At 33.8% G+C, this 26,227-nt stretch overlaps 2 protein-coding genes and 1 long non-coding RNA gene across 4 annotated transcripts in view; 1 reads left to right on the forward strand and 2 right to left on the reverse strand.

Annotated features, from left to right (window-relative positions):
• The window catches only part of LOC127731074 (4-trimethylaminobutyraldehyde dehydrogenase-like), a 51,749-nt gene that overhangs the window by 11,945 nt on the left and 13,577 nt on the right, over window positions 1-26,227 (forward strand). For both annotated transcript variants that reach the window (XM_052239938.1, XM_052239937.1), the window contains exons 2-6: window positions 22,393-22,561; window positions 24,178-24,323; window positions 24,576-24,705; window positions 25,107-25,351; window positions 25,745-25,852. In XM_052239938.1, coding sequence (XP_052095898.1) covers window positions 22,399-22,561; window positions 24,178-24,323; window positions 24,576-24,705; window positions 25,107-25,351; window positions 25,745-25,852 — 792 coding nt within the window. In that variant the 5' untranslated portion in view covers window positions 22,393-22,398. The remainder of the gene's footprint in view (window positions 1-22,392; window positions 22,562-24,177; window positions 24,324-24,575; window positions 24,706-25,106; window positions 25,352-25,744; window positions 25,853-26,227) is intronic.
• On the reverse strand, window positions 21-11,527 carry LOC127731078 (uncharacterized). Its single transcript, XR_007995486.1, has 2 exons — window positions 11,118-11,527; window positions 21-373 (listed from the first exon to the last, which is right to left on the reverse strand). It is a non-coding gene; the product is annotated as an uncharacterized LOC127731078 (long non-coding RNA).
• LOC127731075 (uncharacterized) lies at window positions 14,613-17,635 on the reverse strand. The gene is made up of 2 exons (XM_052239939.1): window positions 17,376-17,635; window positions 14,613-16,706 (listed from the first exon to the last, which is right to left on the reverse strand). The coding sequence occupies exons 1-2, from the start codon at window positions 17,462-17,464 to the stop codon at window positions 15,449-15,451; spliced, it is 1,347 nt and encodes a 448-aa protein (XP_052095899.1). The 5' UTR covers window positions 17,465-17,635; the 3' UTR covers window positions 14,613-15,448.

Genomic DNA, 26,227 nt, shown 5'->3' on the forward strand with positions numbered 1-26,227 from the left:
ACATAAGCAAAGATTATCAATTGTTTTTTTTATATTTTTTTTAAAGAAAGTGTAGGTACATGTACATGCAACTATTTTACTGGCAGTTTCAGAACTGATACAGCTTTATACATGGGAACTGTCTACATTTCTTTACAGCTCAGGAGGACTTTCTTAACATACCTTTGTTTAATCTTCGGTTACTGATTCTTTGATAACAGTTTCTGGACAGTTAGTTGAGTGATTGCTATTAACCCATCCTGTATACATTAAATCAACATCTGTGATATAGTTTCAACATCTGTGATATAGTTTCAACATCTGTGATATACCCTACTTTCAACATCTGTGATATACCGTAGTTTCAACATCTGTGATATACTGGTTTCAACATCTGTGATATATAGTTCCAACAACTGTGATATATATTTATTCTGATTGTAAATAGTTCATTTATGTTGAAGATCTCTATTTCTAATTATGTTTATAAAAAGTAATTGAATTTTAATGATTAATGTTGGTTAAGTTTTTAATTATAACTTGTTGTTCATGTTGTTACTCCAATATAAAACTAGAGGCTCTCAAGAGCCTGTGTCGCTCACCTGACTCTACTTTGGTTTTAGAAATCATGTAAAGATAGATAAAAATCATAACAGATACCCAAATAATGATTGAGGCCAAATTTTGATTAATATTGGTCCCGTTATTTAATAAAATATCCTGGTGGCCATCTTGAACAGTAAATCGGCAACAAAGTAGCAACACTTGGTCAGCACTTCATAAGGAACATTCATGCCATGTTTGGTTTCATTCCATTCAGTGGTACTCTAAAAGAAGACATTTGTATGTATTTCCCATAGGGTCCTATGTTAAACTAAGCCCCCCCCCCCCCCCCCCCCCCTAGCGGCCATCTTGGATGATGGATCGACTGCAAAGTAACAACACTTGGTCAGCAACTCATAAGGAACATTCATGCCATGTTTGGTTCAATTCCATTCAGTGGTTCTCTAAAAGAAGACAATTGTATGTATTTCCCATAGGGTCCTATGTTAAACTAAGTCCCCCGCTGTCGGCCATCTTGGATGATGGATCGGCTGCAAAGTAACAACACTTGGTCAACATCTCATAAGGAACATTCATGCCATGTTTGGTTCCATTCCATTTATTGGTTCTCTAAAAGAAGACATTTTTATGTATTTCCCAAAGGGTCCTATGTAAAACTAAGTCCCCCGCTGGGGGCCATCTTGGATGATGGATCGGCTACAAAGTAACAACACTTGGTCAGCATCTCATAAGGAAGATTCATGCCATGTTTGGTTTCATTCCATTCAGTGGTTCACTAAAAGAAGACATTTGTATGTATTTCCCATAGGGTCCTATGTTAAACTAAGTCCCCCGCTGGCGGCCATCTTGGATGATGGATCGGCTACAAAGTAACAACACTTGGTCAGAACCTCATAAGGAACATTCATGATATGTTTGGTTTCATTCCATTCAGTGGTTCTCTAAAAGAAGACATTTGTATGTATTTCCCATAGGGTCCTATGTTAAACTAAGTCCCCCGCTGGCGGCCATCTTGGATGATGGACCGACTGCAAAGTAACAACGCTTGGTCAGCATCTCATACGGAACATTCATGCCATGTTTGGTTCCATTCCATTCAGTGGTTCTCTAAAAGAAGACATTTTTATGTATTTCCCATAGGGTCCTATGTTAAACTAAGTCCTCCGCTGGCGGCCATCTTGGATGATGGATCGGCTACAAAGTAACAACACTTGGTCAGCACCTCATAAGGAACATTCATGCCATGTTTGGTTTCATTCCATTCAGTGGTTCTCTAAAAGAAGACATTTGTATGTATTTCCCATAGGGTCCTATGTTAAACTAAGTTCCCCGATGGCGGCCATCTTGGATGATGGATCGGCTACAAAGTAACAACACATGGTCAGCACCTCATAAGGAACATTCATGCCATGTTTGGTTTTATTCCATTCAGTGGTTCTCTAAAAGAAGTCATTTGTATGCATTTCCCATAGGGTCCTATGTTAAACTAAGTCCCCCGCTGGCGGCCATCTTGGAAGATGGATCGGCTACAAAGTAACAACACTTGGTGAGCACCTCATAAGGAACATTCATGCCATGTTTGGTTTTATTCCATTCAGTGGTTCTCTAAAAGAAGTCATTTGTATGCATTTCCCATAGGGTCCTATGTTAAACTAAGTCCCCCGCTGGCGGCCATCTTGGATGATGGATCGGCTACAAAGTAACAACACTTGGTCAGCACCTCATAAGGAACATTCATGCCATGTTTGGTTTCATTCCATTCAGTGGTTCTCTAGAAGAAGTTCAAAATGTAATAAAATGCTCCGCAGGGCGCAGCTTGATACGACCGCAGAGGTCGAACCCTGAACAGTTGGGGGAAGTATGGACACAACATTCAAGCTTGATACAGCTTTGGATTTGGATTGTGATTAAATATTTGACACAGCATAGGTTTCTAACACAGATTGAATGTGGTCTAAGAACTTAAAAATTTTAAATTGGACATTCACCTATTATGGTCCAATATCCAAAATCTAAATACATGGTTAGATTCAGCATATCAAAGAACCCCAAGAATTCAATTTTTGATGAAATCAAACAAAGTTTAATTTCAGACCCTTTTGACCTCAATGTGGACAAAGTTGATAACGGGGCCCAAAAATCAAAAATCTAAATACATGGTTAGATTCAGCATATCAAAGAACCCTAAGAATTCAATTTTTGTTAAAATCAAACTAAGTTTAATTTTGGACCCTTTGGACCTTAATGTAGACCAATTTGAAAACGGAACCAAAAATTAAGAATCTAAATACACGGTTAGATTCGGCATATCAAAGAACCCCAATAATTCAATTTTTGATGAAATCAAACAAAGTTTAATTTTGGACCCTTTTGACCTCAATGTGGACAAAGTTGATAACCGGGCCCAAAAATCAAAAATCTAAATACATGGTTAGATTCAGCATATCAAAGAACCCCATATATTCAATTTTTGTTGAAATCAAACAAAGTTTAATTTTGGACCCCGATTTGGACCAACTTGAAAACTGGGCCCATAATCAAAAATCTAAATACATGTTTAGATTCAGCATATCAAAGAACCCTAAGAATTCAATTTTTGTTAAAATCAAACTAAGTTTAATTTTGGACCCTTTGGACCTTAATGTAGACCAATTTGAAAACGGAACCAAAAATTAAGAATCTAAATACACGGTTAGATTCGGCATATCAAAGAACCCCAATAATTCAATTTTTGATGAAATCAAACAAAGTTTAATTTTGGACCCTTTTGACCTCAATGTGGACAAAGTTGATAACCGGGCCCAAAAATCAAAAATCTAAATACATGGTTAGATTCAGCATATCAAAGAACCCCATATATTCAATTTTTGTTGAAATCAAACAAAGTTTAATTTTAGACCCCAATTTGGACCAACTTGAAAACTGGGCCCATAATCAAAAATCTAAATACATGTTTAGATTCAGCATATCAAAGAACCCTAAGAATTCAATTTTTGTTAAAATCAAACTAAGTTTAATTTTGGACCCTTTGGACCTTAATGTAGACCAATTTGAAAACGGAACCAAAATTTAAGAATCTAAATACACAGTTAGATTCGGCATATCAAAGAACCCCAATAATTCAATTTTTGATGAAATCAAACAAAGTTTAATTTTGGACCCTTTGGACCTCAATGTGGACCAATTTAAAAACGGGGCCCAAAATCCAAAAACTAAATACACGGTTAGATTCAGCATATTAAAGAACCCCATGAAATCAAGAATAAAACCCCATTGAAATTGGTCAAGAAATAAGCAATTTATAGGAAGTATCTTCTTTTGCACAATCCTGTGCTATTAAATATTTCTTGCTATTGCGCAATACTGTACAATTGACAATTTCTTGCTATTGCGCAATATTGTGCTATTGGATATTTCTTGCTATTGCGCAATACTGTGCAATTGAAGATTTCTTGCTATTGCGCAATACTGTGCAATTGAAGATTTCTTGCTATTGTGCAATACTGTGCAATTGAAAATTTCTTGCTATTGCACAATACTTATTATATAATAATTTACACATCCTGTTTGGTGTGTATCTCCTACCATATCATTATTATTTGATTTTAAATATAAATCAGAAATAACCAACTTAAAATGGAAAATTTTAAAAGAAACAAAAAAGGAAAAAAAGAAAAAAAGGGAAAAAAAAATAAATCCCCCCCAAAAATTTTTTGAACCCCCATTATGATTCATCACCCCCAAACTCAATCCCAGCCTTCCCTTTGTGGTATGGTACCTTGCAGTACAATTTCAGAGAGATCCATACACTTGAACACAAGTTATTGTCTGGAAACTAGAAAAAAATGTGTTTTTTGGCCCCTTTTTGGCCCCAAATTCCTAAACGTTTAGGGCAATTACCCCCAAACTCAAACCCAGCTTTCCCTTTGTGATATGGAACCTTGTAGTACAATTTCAGAAAGATCCATACACTTACACACAAGTTATTGTCATGAAACTAGAAAAATGCTTGTTTTTTGCCCCTTTTTTGGCCCCTAATTCCTAAAATTTGGAGGCAATTACCCCCAAAATCAATCCCAGCATTCCTTTAGTGATATGGAACCTTGTGGTACAATGTCAGAGAGATCCATACACTAACACACAAGTTATGTCTGGAAGTTACAAAAATGCTTATTTTTGGCCCCTTTTTGGCCCCTAATTCCTTTACTGTTATTACCATAACCCCCAAAATCAATCCCAACCTTCCTTTTGTGGTATTGAACCTTGTGGTAAAATTTCATAAAGATCCATTCACTTAAACTAAAGTTAGAGTGCGAAAACCAATGTGTCTTCGGACGACGCCGGACGACGACGACGACGCCGGACGACGACGACGCCAATGTCATACCAATATACGACCACAAAAATTTTTTTGCGGTCGTATAAAAAGTTAACGCCGACGACGGACGACGCCGGACGACGCCGGACGACGGACGCCAAGTGATGAGAAAAGCTCACTTGGCCCTTCGGGCCAGGTGAGCTAAAAAAAGTACATGTACATTGTATCTTAAGTTATTAAATCATAAATTTTGTTTAAATATACTGTTATATTGTTTTATTGAAAATGCTTTTTGATATATACAGCTATAGATTATAAGATATAGCTATAGACAATAATAGTGCATTGACTTGACATATCAACGATATAGGGATGAGGCTTAGAAACGGGGAAATGCGAGGCTCTGCCGAGCTTTTTCCCCGTTTCGGGCTGAATCCTTATATCGTTGATATGTCAAGTCAATGCACTATTATTGTCTTTATACTGCAATCTAAAAAAAACATTTTCAATTGTTGTTTAATGTGTTAATGTTATTATTTGATTTAAATATTGGGAAACTTCCCCCTTTTATAAAAAGGCCCCATATCATGCAGGCGGAGAAATATACAACACAATGAAATGTACATTACATGTTGAAACCCGCAATCGATAGTGAACGAATTTGTTTGAGAATGAACTAAAATATCAACAATAAGCATAAAACATAATGATTTATAGTTTGCAAACCAAAAGTATTAAAAAGTGAAATATGTTTTTTTTTTTTAAATTGCAAAAGAAATAAGTTTGAGTCGTTGTATACATTGGAAACAAGAACAGGTTGAATAGGTCGTATGAATAATTAATTATAATTTCGGCAATTTCTATTTAAATATTCATGAGGAAAAGTGATATCAGGTCAGTGACTGTATATGACATAGAAATATACGGTCAACGCATTTTGACTGCTCAAATAGAACGAGTGCAGTATAAATTACAATATGTAGATGTTTAACTAGTACATAAGAATTTTGCAAGTTAAAAGAAAAGGAAGGTTGAGATGAGGAGCAGCTTTAACTTTTGATCAATGCATTAAGAGACTTAATCTTAAAATGAAAAAACGTATTAAGGCATTTGGATTAGAAGTGCATCAATTCTGAAAGGTGTCAATGTTCAAAATTTGAGAGAACACCCTTGGAGAAAATTTTCACAATGGAAAACCTATTTCACACTTTCTCTCATTTTTATACGACCGCAAAAATTAAAAATTTTTTGGTCGTATATTGGTATGACGTTGGCGTCGTCGTCGTCGTCGTCGTCGTTGTCGTCGTCGTCGTCGTCGTCGTCCGGCGTCGTCTGGCGTCGTCCGAAGACACATTGGTTTTCGCACTCTAACTTTAGTTTAAGTGAATGGATCTCCATGAAATTTCACCATAAGGTTCAATACCACGAAAGGAAGGTTGGGATTGATTTTGGGGGTTATGGTACCAACAGTTAAGGAATTAGGGGCCAAAAAGGGGCCAAAAATAAGCATTTTTGTAATTTTCAGACAATAACTTGTGTGTAAGTGTATAGATCTCTCTGACATTGTACCACAAGGTTCCATATCACAAAGGGAAGGCTGTAATTGATTTTGGGGGTAATTGCCTCAATATTTTAGGAATTAGGGGCCAAAAAAGGGGCAAAAAACAAGCATTTTTCTAGTTTCATGACAATAACTTGTGTGTAAGTGTTTGGATATTTCTGAAATTGTACTACAAGGTTCCATATCACAAAGGGAAAGCTGGAATTGAGTTTGGGGGTAATTGCCCGAAACGTTTAGGAATTGGGGGCCAAAAAGGGGCCAAAAATAAGCATTTTTCTAGTTTCCAGACAATAACTTGTGTTCAAGTGTATGGATCTCTCTGAAATTGTACTGCAAGGTACCATACCACAAAGGGAAGGCTAGGATTGAATTTGGGGGTGATGAATCATAAGGGGGTTCAAAAAATTTGGGGGGGGAGATTTTTTTTTTTTTTTTTTTTCTTTTAAAATTTTCCATTTTAAGTTGATTATTTCTGATTTATATTTAAAAGCAAATAATAATGATATGGTAGGAGATACACACCAAACAGGATGTGTAAATTATTATATAATAAGTATTGTGCAATAGCAAGAAATTTTCAATTGCACAGTATTGCACAATAGCAAGAAATCTTCAATTGCACAGTATTGCGCAATAGCAAGAAATCTTCAATTGCACAGTATTGCGCAATAGCAAGAAATATCCAATAGCACAATATTGCGCAATAGCAAGAAATTGTCAATTGTACAGTATTGCGCAATAGCAAGAAATATTCAATTGCACAGTGTTGTGCAAAAGAAGATACTTCGTATAAATTGCTTATTTCTTGATCAATTTCAATGGGGTTTTATTCTTGAATTCTTGGGGTTCTTTAATATGCTGAATCTAACCGTGTATTAAGTTTTTGGATTTTGGGCCCCGTTTTTAAATTGGTCCACATTGAGGTCCAAAGGGTCCAAAATTTAACTTTGTTTGATTTCATCAAAAATTGAATTATTGGGGTTCTTTGATATGCCGAATCTAACCGTATATTTAGATTTTTAATTTGGGGTCCTGTTTTTTAAATTGGTCTACATTAAGGTCCAAAGGGTCCAAAATTAAACTTAATTTGATTTTAACAAAAATTGAATTCTTGGGGTTCTTTGATATGCTGAATCTAAACATGTGTTTAGATTTTTGATTATGGGCCCAGTTTTCAAGTTGGTCCAAGTTGGGGTCCAAAATTAAACTTTGTTTGATTTCAACAAAAATTGAATATATGGGGTTATTTGATATGCAAAATCTAAACATGTATTTAGATTTTAGATTTTTGGCCCAGTTTTCAAGTTGGTCCAAATTGGGGTCCAAAATTAAACTTTGTTTGATTTCAACAAAAATTGAATATATGGGGTTCTTTGATATGCTGAATCTTACCATGTATTTAGATTTTTTATTTGTGGGCCTGCTATCAAATTGGTTCATATTGAGGTCAAAAGGGTCCAAAATTAAACTTTGTTTGATTTCATAAAAAATTGAATTATTGGGGTTCTTTGATATGCCAAATCTAACTGTGTATTTAGATTTTTAATTTTGGGTCCTGTTTTTTAAATTGGTCTACATTAAGGTCCAAAGGGTCCAAAATTAAACTTAGTTTGATTTTAACAAAAATTGAATTTTTGGGGTTCTTTGATATGCTGAATCTAAACATGTGTTTAGATTTTTAATTATGGGACCAGTTTTCAAGTTGGTCCAAGTTGGGGTCCAAAATTAAACTTTGTTTGATTTCAACAAAAATTGAATATATGGGGTTCTTTGATATGCTGAATCTAAACATGTATTTAGATTTTAGATTTTTGGCCCAGTTTTCAAGTTGGTCCAAATTGGGGTCCAAAATTAAACTTTGTTTGATTTCAACAAAAATTGAATATATGGGGTTCTTTGATATGCTGAATCTTACCATGTATTTAGATTTTTTATTTGTGGGCCCGCTATCAAATTGGTTCATATTGAGGTCAAAAGGGTCCAAAATTAAACTTTGTTTGATTTCATCAAAAATTGAATAATTGGGGTTCTTTGATATGCCAAATCTAACCGTGTTTTTAGATTTTTAATTTTGGGTCCCGTTTTTTAAATTTGTCTACATTAAGGTCCAAAGGGTCCAAAATTAAACTTAGTTTGATTTTAACAAAAATTGAATTCTTCGGGTACTTTGATATGCTGAATCTAAACATGTGTTTAGATTTTTGATTATGGGACCAGTTTTCAAGTTTGTCCAAGTTGGGGTCCAAAATTAAACTTTGTTTGATTTCAACAAAAATTGAATATATGGGGTTCTTTGATATGCTGAATCTAACCATGTATTTTGATTTTGGACATTGGACCATAATAGGTAAATTAAAAAAATTGAAGTTCTTAGACCACATTCTTTCTGTGTCAGAAACCTATGCTGTGTCAAATATTTAATCACAATCCAAATTCAGAGCTGTATCAAGCTTGAATGTTGTGTCCATACTTGCCCCAACTGTTCAGGGTTCGACCTCTGCGGTCGTATCAAGCTGCGCCCAGCGAAGCATTTTATTTTATCTGGTATCATAATTTGTAATGTTTAAACATAAAACAGTTGATGTGGTATATATATACATACATGTATATGAATGAAACAGAAACCCAGCATAAAGAATATCAAAGATTGATTGGTGTTTGCTTTACTCTCAAGTCTGCATTAAAAAGTCAACATACAGTCTTTAACAATAGACAAATAGATAGATGGCGTAACAATATGTCAATTACAGGCAACTCTTGCAATCAACATCAAGATGAACACATTCAGTATTCAGTCATCAAAGTTGTAAGCTGAGTATGTTTAATACATTTGTAACAGAGAAATTGCCAAAAAAACATGCCAGTACAGCATACCAAATCAACCACCCTATTATATTCTGTGTGTGTATCCCCCAAGTCAAGAGTATCATGGAACTTAGTGAGTTTTTTTGTTGCTGTATAGAATAGAATATTTAGTGACAGTCCTGTACCGATGAAATCGAAAGGGGACTTCAGGTTTGCACTCCGCCTGTCTGTCTGTCCATCTGTCAGTCCGGCAAATCAGTTTTCCACACTTTTTTCTTCATGCTTGAAAATATTGATTTGATATTTGGTATATAGTTTTATCATGGCAAGTTACAGATCAAGTTTGAATTATGTTCTGGTCTGATGATTTTACGCAGAGTTATGGTCCTTGGAATTAGAAAATTTACTTAAATAATCAGTTTTCCTCACTTATCTTTGCCATGCTGGAGTATATTGACTTTATATTTGATATATAGTTTACACCATGACAAGTTATAGATCAAGTTAGCATTTTGTTCCAGTACAATGAATTCTTAACAGGTAGTGGACTATGTATTGGCATAGTTGCCATGCAATACTCTCAGAAATGCTTGTTTTATTTAAAATTCCCAAACTTCAGAGCTCACAAATTACAGGTACATGTATAAGATATGTGTTTTGTGTTTGTTTGTTTGTACATTAATAAGGTCCATAGATTCATAGTTCGCATGTTTTACACTTTGTCTTATCAGGGCCTTTTATACATTTGTAACTGGCAATGTGGTATGGTGACACACAGTTGTGAATGTCTGTCAGAGGGGAACAGAGTACATTTATGATAAATCCATAGACTTTTTACAAGTATCACTAGTACTCATAATGACTGAAAACCTGTTTTAAGAGGCTTCAAAATAGCCCTTTTACCTTTCTTGAACATACATTGTAACAACGAACTTGCATAAGGCAGTGACCAAAAAAGCCAGTCATAAAGAAAAAGGTTATATTTCAAGTATTATAATGACCGGTTTAAATTACATCAAAATCAGATGAACTTACAATCATTCAAAACAACAGATATAGTTAATGTGGACTTGGGAATCCTTTAAATGTATGTTCAATGAAAAGAATATTATCCACAAACAAAATGAAAATCAATTATTAATGGATCAACATGGAAAATAAATAAAAACTAATGTTTACTTGTGAACTCTAAAAGGGTAAGCATTTCCATTTGACATTAAAAGAAATTTCAAGGGAACTTGTCATTTTTTTTAAGAAATTCCAAAACATCCCATTGGAATTAACTGTGGCACCCTAGTCCAGTTTACTTCATGTAGTATTGTTGAAATCATAGTACATATAGCAATGATGTTGTATTGACATGTACAGAAATTGATGTTATAAAGATAACATGAAACCTGAAGAGTCTGTGTTTTTGCTGTTTCTGTATAACTGTATAATCGACTACATTCATGAGCTGAAAGGCTACAATCAATGTCTGTTTTTTTTAAACCAGAAAACATATCAACAGATGTTTGACACAGGTATCATCATTTTTTTTCTGTGCATATTTCATTTTTTTTTTATAGGAATCTCAGATGAAAATCAGTAAAATAGCCATTTCAGGATTATCCAAATTTTCTACCCCTCCCCCTCCCATTCTGACTCGTCACTGCACTTCCCAGACTACCGCTACCCTCCCCTTGACTCCTGCTTACCAACATCTCATTCCCATATTCCCTAGTCCGATATTGCTTTGGCGTCCGACGGCTGTTTTGTCCGAAAAGCATGTTACCTTGCCCCAGTTACCCTCAACCCTCAAAATTTTATATGTTAAAGTTCAGTCTTTCTTCAGTTATTGTGATTGGATATGTTGCCTGTTCTTTTTTATTTGTTTTTTTAATACATTACCTTTTTATTTCATTGTTTCTTCGTGTAAACACCATTCTGTCCATTCTCCGGGTCATATTCAGGTAACATATTTATCTTGTCGATTACACAACTCGTGTTATTGTTTACATGTAAAAAGCGCGGGAAACTGTATCACATCAATGACACGGACATTGCCGGAGAGTAACGAATGTTATGTAAATAAAGGATCCTCATAGAAACCATGATGGCGGATTAACAATGTAAATAATCTTGAATAATGTGAAGGTCAGGATTATACAGTGCAAACACAATAAAAGGTAGGACAGTAGTGGATATTTGGAAAGGATTTTTATTCCGCTTATTGAAAAACGTCATCTCGAGTGAACGCGGCTGATATTTAAAAAAATTTCTACAAAAAACACGGTGCCAATTTTACATGACGGCGACTATAGTCGCCGTCATGTAAAATTGGCACCGTGTTTTTTGTAGAAATTTTTTTAAATATCAGCCGCGTTCACTCGAGATGACGTTTTTCAATAAGCGGAATAAAAATCCTTTCCAAATATCCACTACTGTCCTACCTTTTATTGTGTTTGCACTGTATAATCCTGACCTTCACATTATTCAAGATTATTTACATTGTTAATCCGCCATCATGGTTTCTATGAGGATCCTTTATTTACATAACATTCGTTACTCTCCGGCAATATCCGTGTCATTGATGTGATACAGTTTCCCGCGCTTTTTACATGTAAACAATAACACGAGTTGTGTAATCGACAAGATAAATATGTTACCTGAATATGACCCGGAGAATGGACAGAATGGTGTTTACACGAAGAAACAATGAAATAAAAAGGTAATGTATTAAAAAAACAAATTTAAAAGAACCGGCAACATATCCAATCACAATAACTGAAGAAAGACTGAACTTTAACATATAAAATTTTGAGGGGTAACTGGGGCAAGGTAACATGCTTTTCGGACAAAACAGCCGTCGGACGCCAAAGCAACATCGGACTAGGGAATATGGGAATGAGATGTTGGTAAGCAGGAGTCAAGGGGAGGGTAGCGGTAGTCTGGGAAGTGCAGTGACGAGTCAGAATGGGAGGGGGAGGGGTAGAAAATTTGGATAATCCTGAAATGGCTATTTTACTGATTTTCATCTGAGATTCCTATAAAAAAAAATGAAATATGCACAGAAAAAAAAATGATGATACCTGTGTCAAACATCTGTTGATATGTTTTCTGGTTTAAAAAAAACAGACATTGATTGTAGCCTTTCAGCTCATGAATGTAGTCGATTATACAGAAACAGCAAAAACACAGACTCTTCAGGTTTCATGTTATCTTTATAACATCAATTTCTGTACATGTCAATACAACATCATTGCTATATGTACTATGATTTCAACAATACTACATGAAGTAAACTGGACTAGGGTGCCACAGTTAATTCCAATGGGATGTTTTGGAATTTCTTAAAAAAAATGACAAGTTCCCTTGAAATTTCTTTTAATGTCAAATGGAAATGCTTACCCTTTTAGAGTTCACAAGTAAACATTAGTTTTTATTTATTTTCCATGTTGATCCATTAATACTTGATTTTCATTTTGTTTGTGGATAATATTCTTTTCATTGAACATACATTTAAAGGATTCCCAAGTCCACATTAACTATATCTGTTGTTTTGAATGATTGTAAGTTCATCTGATTTTGATGTAATTTAAACCGGTCATTATAATACTTGAAATATAACCTTTTTCTTTATGACTCGCTTTTTTGGTCACTGCCTTATGCAAGTTCGTTGTTACAATGTATGTTCAAGAAAGGTAAAAGGGCTATTTTGAAGCCTCTTAAAACAGGTTTTCAGTCATTATGAGTACTAGTGATACTTGTAAAAAGTCTATGGATTTATCATAAATGTACTATGTTCCCCTCTGACAGACATTCACAACTGTGTGTCACCATACCACATTGCCAGTTACAAATGTATAAAAGGCCCTGATAAGACAAAGTGTAAAACATGCAAACAATGAATCTATGGACCTTATTAATGTACAAACAAACAAACACAAAACACATATCTTATACATGTACCTGTAATTTGTGAGCTCTGAAGTTTGGGAATTTTAAATAAAACAAGCATTTCTGAGAGTATTGCATGGCAACTATGCCAATACATAGTCCACTACCTGTTAAGAATTCATTGTACTGGAACAAAATGCTAACTTGATCTATAACTTGTCATGGTGTAAACTATATATCAAATATAAAGTCAATATACTCCAGCATGGCAAAGATAAGTGAGGAAAGCTGATTATTTAAGTAAATTTTCTAATTCCAAGGACCATAACTCTGCATAAAATCATCAGACCAGAACATAATTCAAACTTGATCTGTAACTTGCCATGATAAAACTATATACCAAATATCAAATCAATATTTTCAAGCATGAAGAAAAAAGTGTGGAAAACTGATTTGCCGGACTGACAGATGGACAGACAGACAGGCGGAGTGCAAACCTAAAGTCCCCTTTCGATTTCATCGGTACAGGACTGTCACTAAATATTCTATTCTATACAGCAACAAAAAAACTCACTAAGTTCCATGATACTCTTGACTTGGGGGATACACACACAGAATATAATAGGGTGGTTGATTTGGTATGCTGTACTGGCATGTTTTTTTGGCAATTTCTCTGTTACAAATGTATTAAACATACTCAGCTTACAAGTTTGATGACTGAATACTGAATGTGTTCATCTTGATGTTGATTGCAAGAGTTGCCTGTAATCGACATATTGTTACGCCATCTATCTATTTGTCTATTGTTAAAGACTGTATGTTGACTTTTTAATGCAGACTTGAGAGTAAAGCAAACACCAATCAATCTTTGATATTCTTTATGCTGGGTTTCTGTTTCATTCATATACATGTATGTATATATATACCACATCAACTGTTTTATGTTTAAACATTACAAATTATGATACCAGATAAAAAAATGAGAGAAAGTGTGAAATAGGTTTTCCATTGTGAAAATTTTCTCCAAGGGTGTTCTCTCAAATTTTGAACATTGACACCTTTCAGAATTGATGCACTTCTAATCCAAATGCCTTAATACGTTTTTTCATTTTAAGATTAAGTCTCTTAATGCATTGATCAAAAGTTAAAGCTGCTCCTCATCTCAACCTTCCTTTTCTTTTAACTTGCAAAATTCTTATGTACTAGTTAAACATCTACATATTGTAATAGCTATATCTTATAATCTATAGCTGTATATATCAAAAAGCATTTTCAATAAAACAATATAACAGTGTATTTAAACAAAATTTATGATTTAATAACTTAAGATACAATGTACATGTACCTTTTTTTTTATATTGGAGTAACAACATGAACAACAAGTTATAATTAAAAACTTAACCAACATTAATCATTAAAATTCAATTACTTTTTATAAACATAATTAGAAATAGAGATCTTCAACATAAATGAACTATTTACAATCAGAATAAATATATATCACAGTTGTTGGAACTATATATCACAGATGTTGAAACCAGTATATCACAGATGTTGAAACTACGGTATATCACAGATGTTGAAAGTAGGGTATATCACAGATGTTGAAACTATATCACAGATGTTGAAACTATATCACAGATGTTGATTTAATGTATACAGGATGGGTTAATAGCAATCACTCAACTAACTGTCCAGAAACTGTTATCAAAGAATCAGTAACCGAAGATTAAACAAAGGTATGTTAAGAAAGTCCTCCTGAGCTGTAAAGAAATGTAGACAGTTCCCATGTATAAAGCTGTATCAGTTCTGAAACTGCCAGTAAAATAGTTGCATGTACATGTACCTACACTTTCTTTAAAAAAAATATAAAAAAAACAATTGATAATCTTTGCTTATGTTAATGATTGGAAGTAACTTTTTGACAGTAAAATAAGTTTTAATGTGCAAGTGTCATAGTGTAGGGAGGAACATTTTTTTGGTTTATAATTCAAATGAAAAATATTCTATTTTCCCACCCTCAACTACTAATCACAGATCAACTAAGCCAGTTAGCCATCAGGTTTTTAATTTTTTAATTTTAATGGAAGACATTTTTTAAGTTTTTAAAAAGTTACAGGTATTATATATAGGAAATCACTTTTTATAGAAAAGATAGGAGTTTTTCTGTTTATCATTTTTCTTAACATGCTTTGAATAAAACAATCAATTTTATACATTGCTATAAGTATTCCCCATTTCCATTCTCAATTTTATTGATAAATCTACATTTAAAAATATCTTTAATAAGTAAAAATTATGGAGTGTTCATGTTACTATTTTACTGGCATGAAAGAAAGACATCACTGTTCCATCTCTTCAAGTGGCGAAATCAGTGGTTCACTGAGGTTCCGGTGGTTAAAAATGGAGAAGCACCGAAGACAGACATTCTTCGCAAGAGCAGGTTTTGTGCAACACCTGTTGTGTACCCACTGATCACAAGCATCACACTGAAACCAGGATATATACTTGTCCTTTTGAATAGGCATGGGTGGTTCAGTGCTACCACAGGTATTGCACAAAATCTCATCAGCATCATTGATGGTATCAGAGACACTGTCCTCAAAGTCATTGTCATTTTCAACGTCATTCCCCTCCTCCTCCCCCTCTGAAAACATGTAAGGAATTGTCCTTTGACTGTCTTGGCTGTCATTGTCCGTCATGTCAATCACCACTGGATCGACGTCTTCGTCTCTGATGCCATCAAGTTTCCTGAGCTTTTCCTCAAACTCCCTTTCCACATGAGTCTCAAATTTAGCCCAGCGCTCCGCATCGATATGGGACTTGGCCTCCTCAAAAAGCTTGATAATGTCTTTTTTCTTGCAGCTAGAATTATGTCTAGCTACATAGCCTTTTAAGTAAGACCAAACCATTTCGATGGGATTGAGCTCACAATGGTAAGGAGGTGTTCGTAAAATCTCATGGCCATTAGCTGATGCAAGTTCGTCTATAATATACCTAGGAAGAGGTTTGTGTTGCTTCACCAAATCAAGCAGCTCGGCCTTTTTCATTTTCTTATCATACTGAACAATGCTCTTCTCCAGCCATGCCGAGATCTCTGACTTGTTGCTGTTAGTGTTTGGTACCCTTGAGTCAGGATCTAAGTGACTGTGATACGGAGCATTGTCCATTATGATTACAGACCGAGGAGGCAGTTTAGGGAGAAGTGTATCTCTGAACCACTCTGTAAAGTGCTCCTTATTCATCTCGTCATGATAATCAGAGCTGTTGGTTTTCGACTCAAATATAAGACCACATCCGGGGATTAGGCCTTGTTGAGAGGAGCCAACATCTAGGATTATCAATCTAGTACCCTTGCCAGAAGGGACTTTCCGATGGGTACCTTTACAGTGGGGCTCAAAGACAGACATGGACGTGCTGGGAACATCCAGCCAGTCACCCTTTACCACATGATTAGTGTTCAACCAAGTCTCATCTAGATATACAATATGACGCCCCTGCTGCCTAAACTTACGTATCTTACGAAGATATGTCATTCTCATGAGAACGATGTCCTCCCTCTCTGACACAAATCTTCGGCTTGACGCATTCTTGTAGAACCTGAAAAAAAAAAATTATATAAATATATACATTCACAATTGCATAACATTTAAGGGTTATTACACTGAAACATAATTGGGGCGCAAAGAACGTACTTTTAAATCTCAACTAAAAGTGGGTGTCAATAACATTCTATATTTGTCGCTTTAAGAGGATACCACATTTTGAAAGAGACTTCTGCAGGTTTATGTTTAAAAGGAACATTATAATAGTGATTGATGCATGTGATTTATTTTTCACATATGTTTAATAATTTGTAGCTATAAATTTGAATTGTGGTTTATTTGTTTTCAGACTATTTTGCTGATGACTACAGAGCAAAAAAATATTTCCAATATGTATAGATATGTACTTCAATACTGAAATGTGTATTTAATGCAGGTAAATATTTCATTAATTCAAGTTATAAAAGTGTTTCAGATTTTTGAATCAATGATTTTTATGTTGTTTGTGCTGTATTTAGACACCTCTACCAAGAAATTTGTTTTGCATGCACACATACAAAAATAGAGGTTTTTATCCAACGCAATCATAGGTTTGAACGTTGTTTTCAATTTAGACTTGTGTGTATATATAATTGATAATTAAACATGTTAAAAGAGATGATTTAAGATACATGTACTACAAAACAATGGATTAAGTCCAAACATTATGAATGAAATTAATTACCGAAACCCCAGTAAACGCACTGTTCTCGACACTGTTGATATGGAAACGTCGATGTCTTTCTTTTTCAGAGCTTGCTGCAGACTTGGCATGGTCACTGACTGGGATTTCTTGTGCAGATCATAGATGGTCCTTCTCACCACACCTTTGTCGAAATCATCCAACTTCTGGTTCTTCTTGACAGTTTTCTGGACAGCAGCCTTATGAACTGCCTTCACCACATCCTGCACAGCATCATCACTGGCATCTGTATGGACATAACGTTGCAGTGTTGTTGGTTTAATCCCTGAAATTTCAATTGTCCATGTATTTCAGCATATAACATAAAAATGATAGAAAAAACTTGTATATAATTGTATAGAGTGGATTCAAGGTGGTTGGGGGCATTTATATATCTTCTTGTTTGCATAGTCATAAAAAATTGTTGTTCGACTTGCATAGCTTGACAATATATTTAAGGAATAACAGTACTGTAGTTGAAGAGTTGCCACCGTCAATTGTCGATTTGACGATCGCAAATGCAGTTTTACTGGTGATGCGTAGCGGAGACAGTAAAACGGAAATTTCAACCGTCAAATCAAAATTGACGGTGGCAACTCTTCAACTACAGTACTGTTATTCCGATTCTAATGCAATACAAAAAGAAATAATACGTTAGAGCTTGACAAAATGTATAAATTTCACATACAAAAAATCCGCGAAACTTCTTGAATGATTTTGGCGCAAAAACGTCATGGCTAAGTGTGACGTCATTCAAATGAAAACTGACAAACTGAAGGTTATTACGTTACCTCTACGATTTAAATTCGGATAAAATCACATTAAAACGGCGAATTGGTTGTAGGTTTTGTTTTATTTTCGATAATATTGTAGTAATCGAACATTTGTTGATCCAATCAATTCAAAATGGCGGATCCCTCCTTAGTTAAGCCTGGTCAACTGTGGATTTGACGGTAACTTTTAGCCAATGAAAAAAATTGTTACATAAAAATTGCATTAGAATTCAAGTTTTCTTATCACCACTTAAATATTTATTAGATTTGCCCCAATTACATTATCTGAAACTTATCCTAATGTACACGTGATTCATCTAAAATTACTATATTTGGTGTATGTGGAAGGATTGGAATGGAACTCATGTCCAAGGGTACATCTGACCCTCGCTTCATTTTCATGTTTAATTGTTGATGTGTATTTACAGTTAACTGTTTTACCTGCAAATTTGCTATTGATGCCTTGACCTTATGAATTGATATTTATGAGGTTGAAAATATCTTTCATCAAGTTTTATCTATAGACATCATTTGGTTTGCCCAATTATATGTTATTAAAAATAACAAGACCCCAATAATTGAGGTCTCCAACAAAGTTTGTCTGCTTTAAAATCATAATTGTTGATTTTATGCAAGTAATTTTTCTTTTTTTTTCAGTTATGTAAAACTGAAATTTTTTTTTAAAAAATAAGTTAATTTTACCTGTTGCCTTTACTAGTCTTTTAATGGGATTTTGAAGTGCCCATGGTTTATTTTTCTCCTTCTCTCCCACAAAGAATTGGTAAACTTTCCTCAATAATTCTTTTGTCTGAAAAAAAACAACAACATTTTGTGTATGATCAAAGGGAGGTAATCCATAGTAAGAATGGGATGTGATTGTTCTATATAAGATTCTTGTTACGTTTCATTTTTTAAAATGCAGAGGGTTTGGTAAAAATGACAGTGCACAAAGATTAAATTATGTACATGTAGTTATGTATAAAGATTGGAGTTGAATTTTTGTTATCGTGTAATGATCTTTGTATAAATGTTGTCGCTGATTAAACCAATTTTTAAGGTTATTTATAATTGCAAGACACTGACATGTTGTATGGCATTCTTAATCAACAGTTATCATTTATAATTATATATTATTGTTGTATACTAGTATATCAAAATATTTGTTCTAATGTAGCTGTGAAATTGATTTAAGGTACTGCATTTGTAGTAAAATTTAAATAATTTGAAAGATTTCTAATTTGTTCTAAGCACTTCTTGGTGATACAATGTATTTATATTTTTCTTTTGTTGTAATTTTGTGAGTACATTATTAATTGTATTATTATGGTAGCTGTTTATTCCTTCATTACCATCAGTCAAGAAATTGTGGTGAATTGTTTATATCTATTGACATGAGCTCCCTTCCGATTTTTATATTTTTAAGATTTTACGTTTCCAAGTTGCAGGGTTTTATTCATAAAAAAAGAGTGATTTTCCAGTTTTCAGACAAATAATCAAAAATGCTTTCAGTAGTTCTTAGGAAACTTGGTGAATTGTTTATATCTATTGATGTAAGCTTTGTTTAGAATTTTATAAATTTCACATTTTACATTTTACATTTCTGAGTTATTGGGTTTTATTCATTAAAAAAGGGGGGATTTTCCAGTTTTGGGACAATAACTCAAAAATGCTGTCAGCAATTCTCATGAAACTTTGGTGAATTGTTGATGTAAGCTCCTTTACATTTTAATAAATTTCTAATATGACACTGAGAATTAATTGAACTTTAATTGTTTATAGTCTGACAACAGATTTACTAAGTATTGCGCAACACTACAGTGTATTGCACAACAGCAAGAAATCTTTAATTGAATATAAATTCAATTCATATAACCAATTTCAAGTTCTTTGACTACATTTATTCAGAAACCTATAATATGTCCAATATTTAATACACTTCAAATTCAGACATGTATCAAGCTTGAATATTGTGTTCATTTTTGCCCCAACTGTTCAGGGTTGGACCTATGCAGGCGTATCCAGCTGCGCTCAGCGAAGCAGTTTATTGTTAGAAGTATTTCTATTTGTATCCATCTAATGAATTCAGCCTTTTTTTCATGATTTTATAGTTTGTTCTTATATTGTACTGTTACACCACCGTCTAAGGTCAGGGGAGGGTGGGATCCCACTTACATGTTTAACCTTGCCACATTCTGTATGTATGTGCCTATTCAAAGTCAGGAGCCTGTAATTCAGTGGTTGTTGTTTGTTGCTGTGTTACATATTCGTATTTTTTCATTCATTCGTTTGTAGATTTATTAGGCATGGAGTTTTCTGGTTTGATTTGTCTTACAATTGTCATTTCAGGGTCTTTTATATTTGACTATGCAGTATGGGCTTTGCTCATTGTTGAAGGCCGTACAGTGGCATATAGTTGTTAATTTTTATATAGTATAACAGATTACTATAATTATGATAATTTGAATTTTATTGACTTTATTTTTAAGGTGAACATGAATGAAGCTAGAAATATTAAAATTAAAGGCCTGTTTCTCAAAAATACTATGTGAATATTTAAATTAAAAGGGAGGGGGGGGGGTATGTTTATTTCTTACAAAAGTATTCTGATTCCAAATTTGATGAAGAAAAAAATATTGTCAAGCAGAACAAAAATTTTGAATCCAGATTTCCCGATACCTTAAATTTAGAAAAAATAATAAAAATAATTAAATTGTTATTGTCGAAAAAAATATACCCCCCCTCCCCCCAACCCACCACTTTTGAAGTGACATGGTTACTCCCCTAGTGTAACCAGAAAAAGTAACTGTTATACTGTTGGGCTGTTTTAGCTCTTTGATTGGGTTGTTGTCTCTTTCACACATTCTCTGTATCATTCCCAATTTCATGACAATTTGCTTTTGTGTCATTGATATTAATGATCTGTGAAGTATGATTTCTCAAGAGGTTGTGGGTTTGTCTTTGATCTCATTTTGATTTTTACTGCATACTTGAAAAATTGATTTTGCAGCTTTAAATTTAATCATGTTGCACAGCATTAATGATTAGGGTTCAAGACTGGACTGGTTGACATTGAGTCAGCTAAATGTATGTGTATAAGGTAGGTTTAAAATTTTCAAGTTCTGATTGATAGGGATGGACATAGTCATAGGTAAAGGAACAGAGATTCAGGGACTTACTGTCCAGCACTCTGTTGTCACTGATTTGGAGAGAGAAAAACCTGCACCATTTGTGCAATTCTACTATGCATTTAAACACTTAGGTTCAGTAATATTAACATGGACAGTCGACCTTCGGGCTTCCCATGGATAGAAGCAAGTGCCTGTGTTATGAACAGTTCCCAGATTATTTGTCTGCTTTTTTTTTTATTTGTTTTGTGTTTAAATTTCGTATTTCTTTTTATTTCTTTTGTTTAAAAGTATTTACCTGTAGGTTTCTGACTACATTTTTGTTTTTAGGTGGCATTTTAAGTTTGGAATAATTATAGTTCGATAAATTCAGTAATATTTATAGTTTCTTCTTTGTTTATGGTAGTCTATCGTCTGCTATAGAATATTTCTCTGGACTTACCTTATAAATGATGAAAAGATCCGAGTGGCCCCGAAAAATATGCAAATTGCCTGAACGTGAAACTCCACGGCAACACTTCCGGTAATAACAATGTCGGATTCCACCATTGAAAACAATCTAGGATAATGTGAAGGTCAGGATTATACAGTGCAAACACAATAAAAGGTAGGACAGTTGTGGATATTTGGAAAGGATTTTTATTCCGCTTATTGAAAAACGTCATCTCGAGTGAACGCGGCTGATATTTAAAAAAATTTCGACAAAAAACACGGTGCCAATTTTACATGACGGCGACTATATAAAATATCATACAGCTGGGGCAGTTGCCATCAAAATTTGTATTCATACTATGCATGCTTTTTCATTGGAAATTGTGACGTCACAATGCATTCTAAATTGCACGAAAACCCATAATACGAGGATATGAATTGTTGACGATATTGTCTTATTGAAGCACAAGAATCGGAAATTCTATCAATAAAATTCTGTAAATAATAAAGTCGACTATCAATAGAGCTTCTCGTATGATATTTTATGGTAGTGTAAAAAAGACGAGCAATGTTTCCCACCAAAGATGTAATGTGAAAAGGTCAATTTATATTTTTGTATATGGTTACTAATCTTAGGCAATCATCGAGACATACCAAAGTTGCTAATCAATCTTAACATTCTTCATACAGATAACAATGATTGTGATTGTGTGGAGGTCACTGATCCGATGTCAACATAGATGTATGTGTACAGTGACTGGATCATCTTCACAAGTCAGTCAGCCTCTCAACTATGTAGATGGACAGAGGGTAGATCCTAAGTGTACTCAGACATTTGACCTGAGGGAACCAGCAACAGGTATATATGTGTATTACCTATGGATATAGAAATAAAGAGATCTCATGGACTATTTAATAGGACCAGAGGTAAAAGAAAGTGAACATCTGCTGTCATCTTACAGTCTTCAGCAATGAGACAGGACCCATAACCTATGAACATTTTAGATCTTGAAAGTGGCATTTGTTTTTATGTACCCGTTGTAGCAGAGGGGCATTAAGTTTTACCCTTGTACGACCGTACGTCTGTACATCCCGAAACTGGTTTCTGTTCTCTGACTTCAGTTTGCCTCAACCAAATGTTATGAAATTTATATGCAATGCTCATTACCACAAAACACAGATCAAGTTTGAATTTGGGTGGCGTCACTTTTACCTTTCTAGAGTTATGCCCCTTTACAAATGGAAAGCTTGCTGAATATTTAGTTTCTGTTCTCTAACTTTAGTTTTCCTCAACCAAATGTTATGAATCTTATTCACAATGGTTATAACCACAGAACTCAGATCAAGTACGAATTTAGGTAGCGTCACTTTTACTGTTCTTGAGTTATGTCCTGTAATAACGTTATATGCAAGTGGGGGCATCATCTGTGTCCCGTGGACACATTCCCCATTTTTTTTTTAGGTCATCTGGCGCTTTCCATTTTCTCAGAAAAATCTGACAATCTTTATAGGAGTTATGTCCATAAATGAAGTGTTTTGACCAATTTTCAGGCTTTGGCCTATTATTTTGAAAATTGGTATTTTCTTCTCTTCTGCATCACACACAGCATTTAGGAGTAAGAGTAAAGACTGGTGGCTCAAGAGTCAGAATGATGTGTCTGAGTAGGCTGTCTTCCTGAGGATTGTAACCAATCAAGGATATAACTCTATAGGGTTATTAGAGAAAAATAACATACATTTGTTATTGTGGACTAAAAAATCAAAGAACTGTGATAACATATGTATGTTACATGGTTCAAAGGGACAATATACATCATTAGTTTTGTTAAAATGTATACAAGTTCTATTGATTTTACTATTGTCTTTATTTACACTAAACTATAGAAAGATATAACAGTTTATAGTTTGCCAATCATGCATAGTACACCTATGTTATTACAGAAAAAATATGCCTGTAATAACTAAAGGGTGTTATTACAGCTTCTCTACATCACTCCAAAGCATTTGCTCAGACATACATCATGCTTAATTACAATGTATTTCAATTTATTGTAAGAAATAATGACCAGAGCATGTAATGAGGTTCTGCGCAAGCTTCCCAGTAATTCCCAAGTGTCTCATATAATAAGTTACATGTCTTTAATAACTAAGCCTTGTTACTACAGCTAAGTTTATCCCTTAAAAGCCTCATCTCATTGATTTAACATGCTTAATGAAAAATGTATTAATTTAATTCAAAAATTGGTTATCAAGGCTATGCATTTAGTTTCTGGCAAAGTTTCAAGAGTTCCCTAGAGCCCACTAAAAATTAAAATATTTATGATCTATTTTTTTTATGCAAAATTAAATGTAATACATCATGGCTATAAAACAGTGTTTTATTTCTCAAGAAGAGGTCTCAAAATTTGCTCTGATGAAATATTTGTATGTTATACATATGACTGTTTTTCATTGAAAGATAATTTGTATCCCTAGGCAAGTCATTACGGTATGTAGCAATTTCTAATGAGGAGGATGTGGACAGGGCAGTCAGATCAGCAAGGAGAGAATTTAAAGCATGGAAGAAATTCTCAGGATTTGAAAGAGGAAATGTTCTCAAGAAAGCTGCTAACATTATTAGGGTATTTAATATACATTTTATATGAACTATTTTAATGACTTTAGATATGGAATATTATGTCATATTTCGCAATAATGGTTCTTTTTAAATGAAAAAAAAATATATCAGTTTAAAGGGAAAGAATGTATAACTTCAAAAACCTTACTTAATTTTTATGTCTGGTGAAGTTGACAGCATATTTGTTATGTAGTATTAAGAAAATAATCATGAGCTGTATAATGGGAAGTAAACTTTGATATAAATGTGTATTTAGATGAGGTCTGAAGAGCTGGCTAGAACAGAAGTTTTAGATACAGGGAAGCCAATCTATGAAGCAAGGATGGACATAGCTGGATGTGCTGATACAGTAGACTATTATGGAGGAATGGCTGCTGGTATATCAGGTATCATAATACTATCAAGGAATGAGGGGAAAGTATTTAAGGTATAAACATGACTAGCAATAAGAAATTGCTTCTAGTACATCAGGTATTAAACATCTATCATTTTGCAATAACCATAAAAGAGTGAAAAATTTCTCATCACATAAATTTGATACTCATAGAAGGTCATATAATCAAAGACAAAATAAAACCTTGTAAACCAGTTTGTCATTTGAAATCACAAAATTTAATCCTGCAAAAATAATCTGCTTCAAAGTAACACAAATCACAAATAGAAACAAAACAATAATGTAAAAGATGTTTTTTTAATTATTGTACTTAATATGAAAAAATCTATTTTCAACTCGATATTGAAGATCTGTGTTCAGCTGTGAATCAGCTAAATGTTTTCTATTCAATAGGTGAATTTTTACAATTATCGAATGGGAATTTTAATTACACTATCAGAGAGCCTTTAGGTGTGGTTGGTGGAATAGGAGCATGGAACTACCCATTTCAGATGGCTACTTGGAAGTCTAGTCCAGCTTTGGCATGTGGTAACACCTTTGTGTTTAAACCCTCACCTTTGACCCCCCTCACAGCTGTGATGTTGGGTGAAATTTACCAGGAAGCTGGCCTTCCTGATGGGTGTTATAATGTTATACAGGTATATTTTAACCTTTTACCCCTAACTTGAATTACCTGGCTTGTTATTGCTAAGCAATCTATATATACAGTTCACCTCTTATAGTTTACATAACCAATTATAATTAATTTTATTGTTGTTGTAAATATTCTTTGAGACCTCTGGTCTAAGTTAGAAATTGTTAAAATTTTCAACCAATTGAAATTTTAGAAGAAATACACAGAGAAAAAGAGTAAAAACTGAAGCAAAGACCAAGCAAAAGGAAATATAAACAAAAAAAAAGCAGACAGAAAGAAATTAACTACAAATCAACATTTCAGGTTTATCAGAACCATTGATAGGGACCAAAGGACTTCAGATTGTATTGATGTTCCTAAAGATGTGCATTATTTGAGTTTTTGTTATAATTTGTAGGGTGAGGGTGATACAGGCCAACTACTAGGTAACCATCCAGATGTCAACAAGATGACATTTACAGGAAGTGTACCAACAGGAAGCAAGGTCATGGAAGCATGCGCCAAAGTAAATTATATGCTTTCATACTAAACTAGCTCAAGTGTATAATAACAAGAAAATAACAAAATGCAGTTTATATCATTCTATTAAGAAATTATGATAAAAGGTATAAGGTGTGCAGATCTCTCATATTTTGTTAGGACAATACATGGACAAGGCACAATTATAAAAATAATTATTGAGGAAAACTAAGTGAGAGAACACTGAATTCAAATGTGATAAGATAGCTCTTTTTTAAATACTTTAAAAAATAAATACAGAAAACGCATACTGGTCTGGTTTCCTTGCTATATGTAAGTCTAATGGAAATTATTTTTCCACAGAAATCAAATATCTTTAATTTTTTTTTTATAGATAACAGTATTTTGTGTATTTGAGAGA

The sequence above is a fragment of the Mytilus californianus genome, unplaced genomic scaffold (genome assembly GCF_021869535.1).
Source record: "Mytilus californianus isolate M0D057914Y unplaced genomic scaffold, xbMytCali1.0.p SCAF_2, whole genome shotgun sequence".
Lineage (NCBI taxonomy): Eukaryota > Metazoa > Mollusca > Bivalvia > Mytilida > Mytilidae > Mytilus > Mytilus californianus.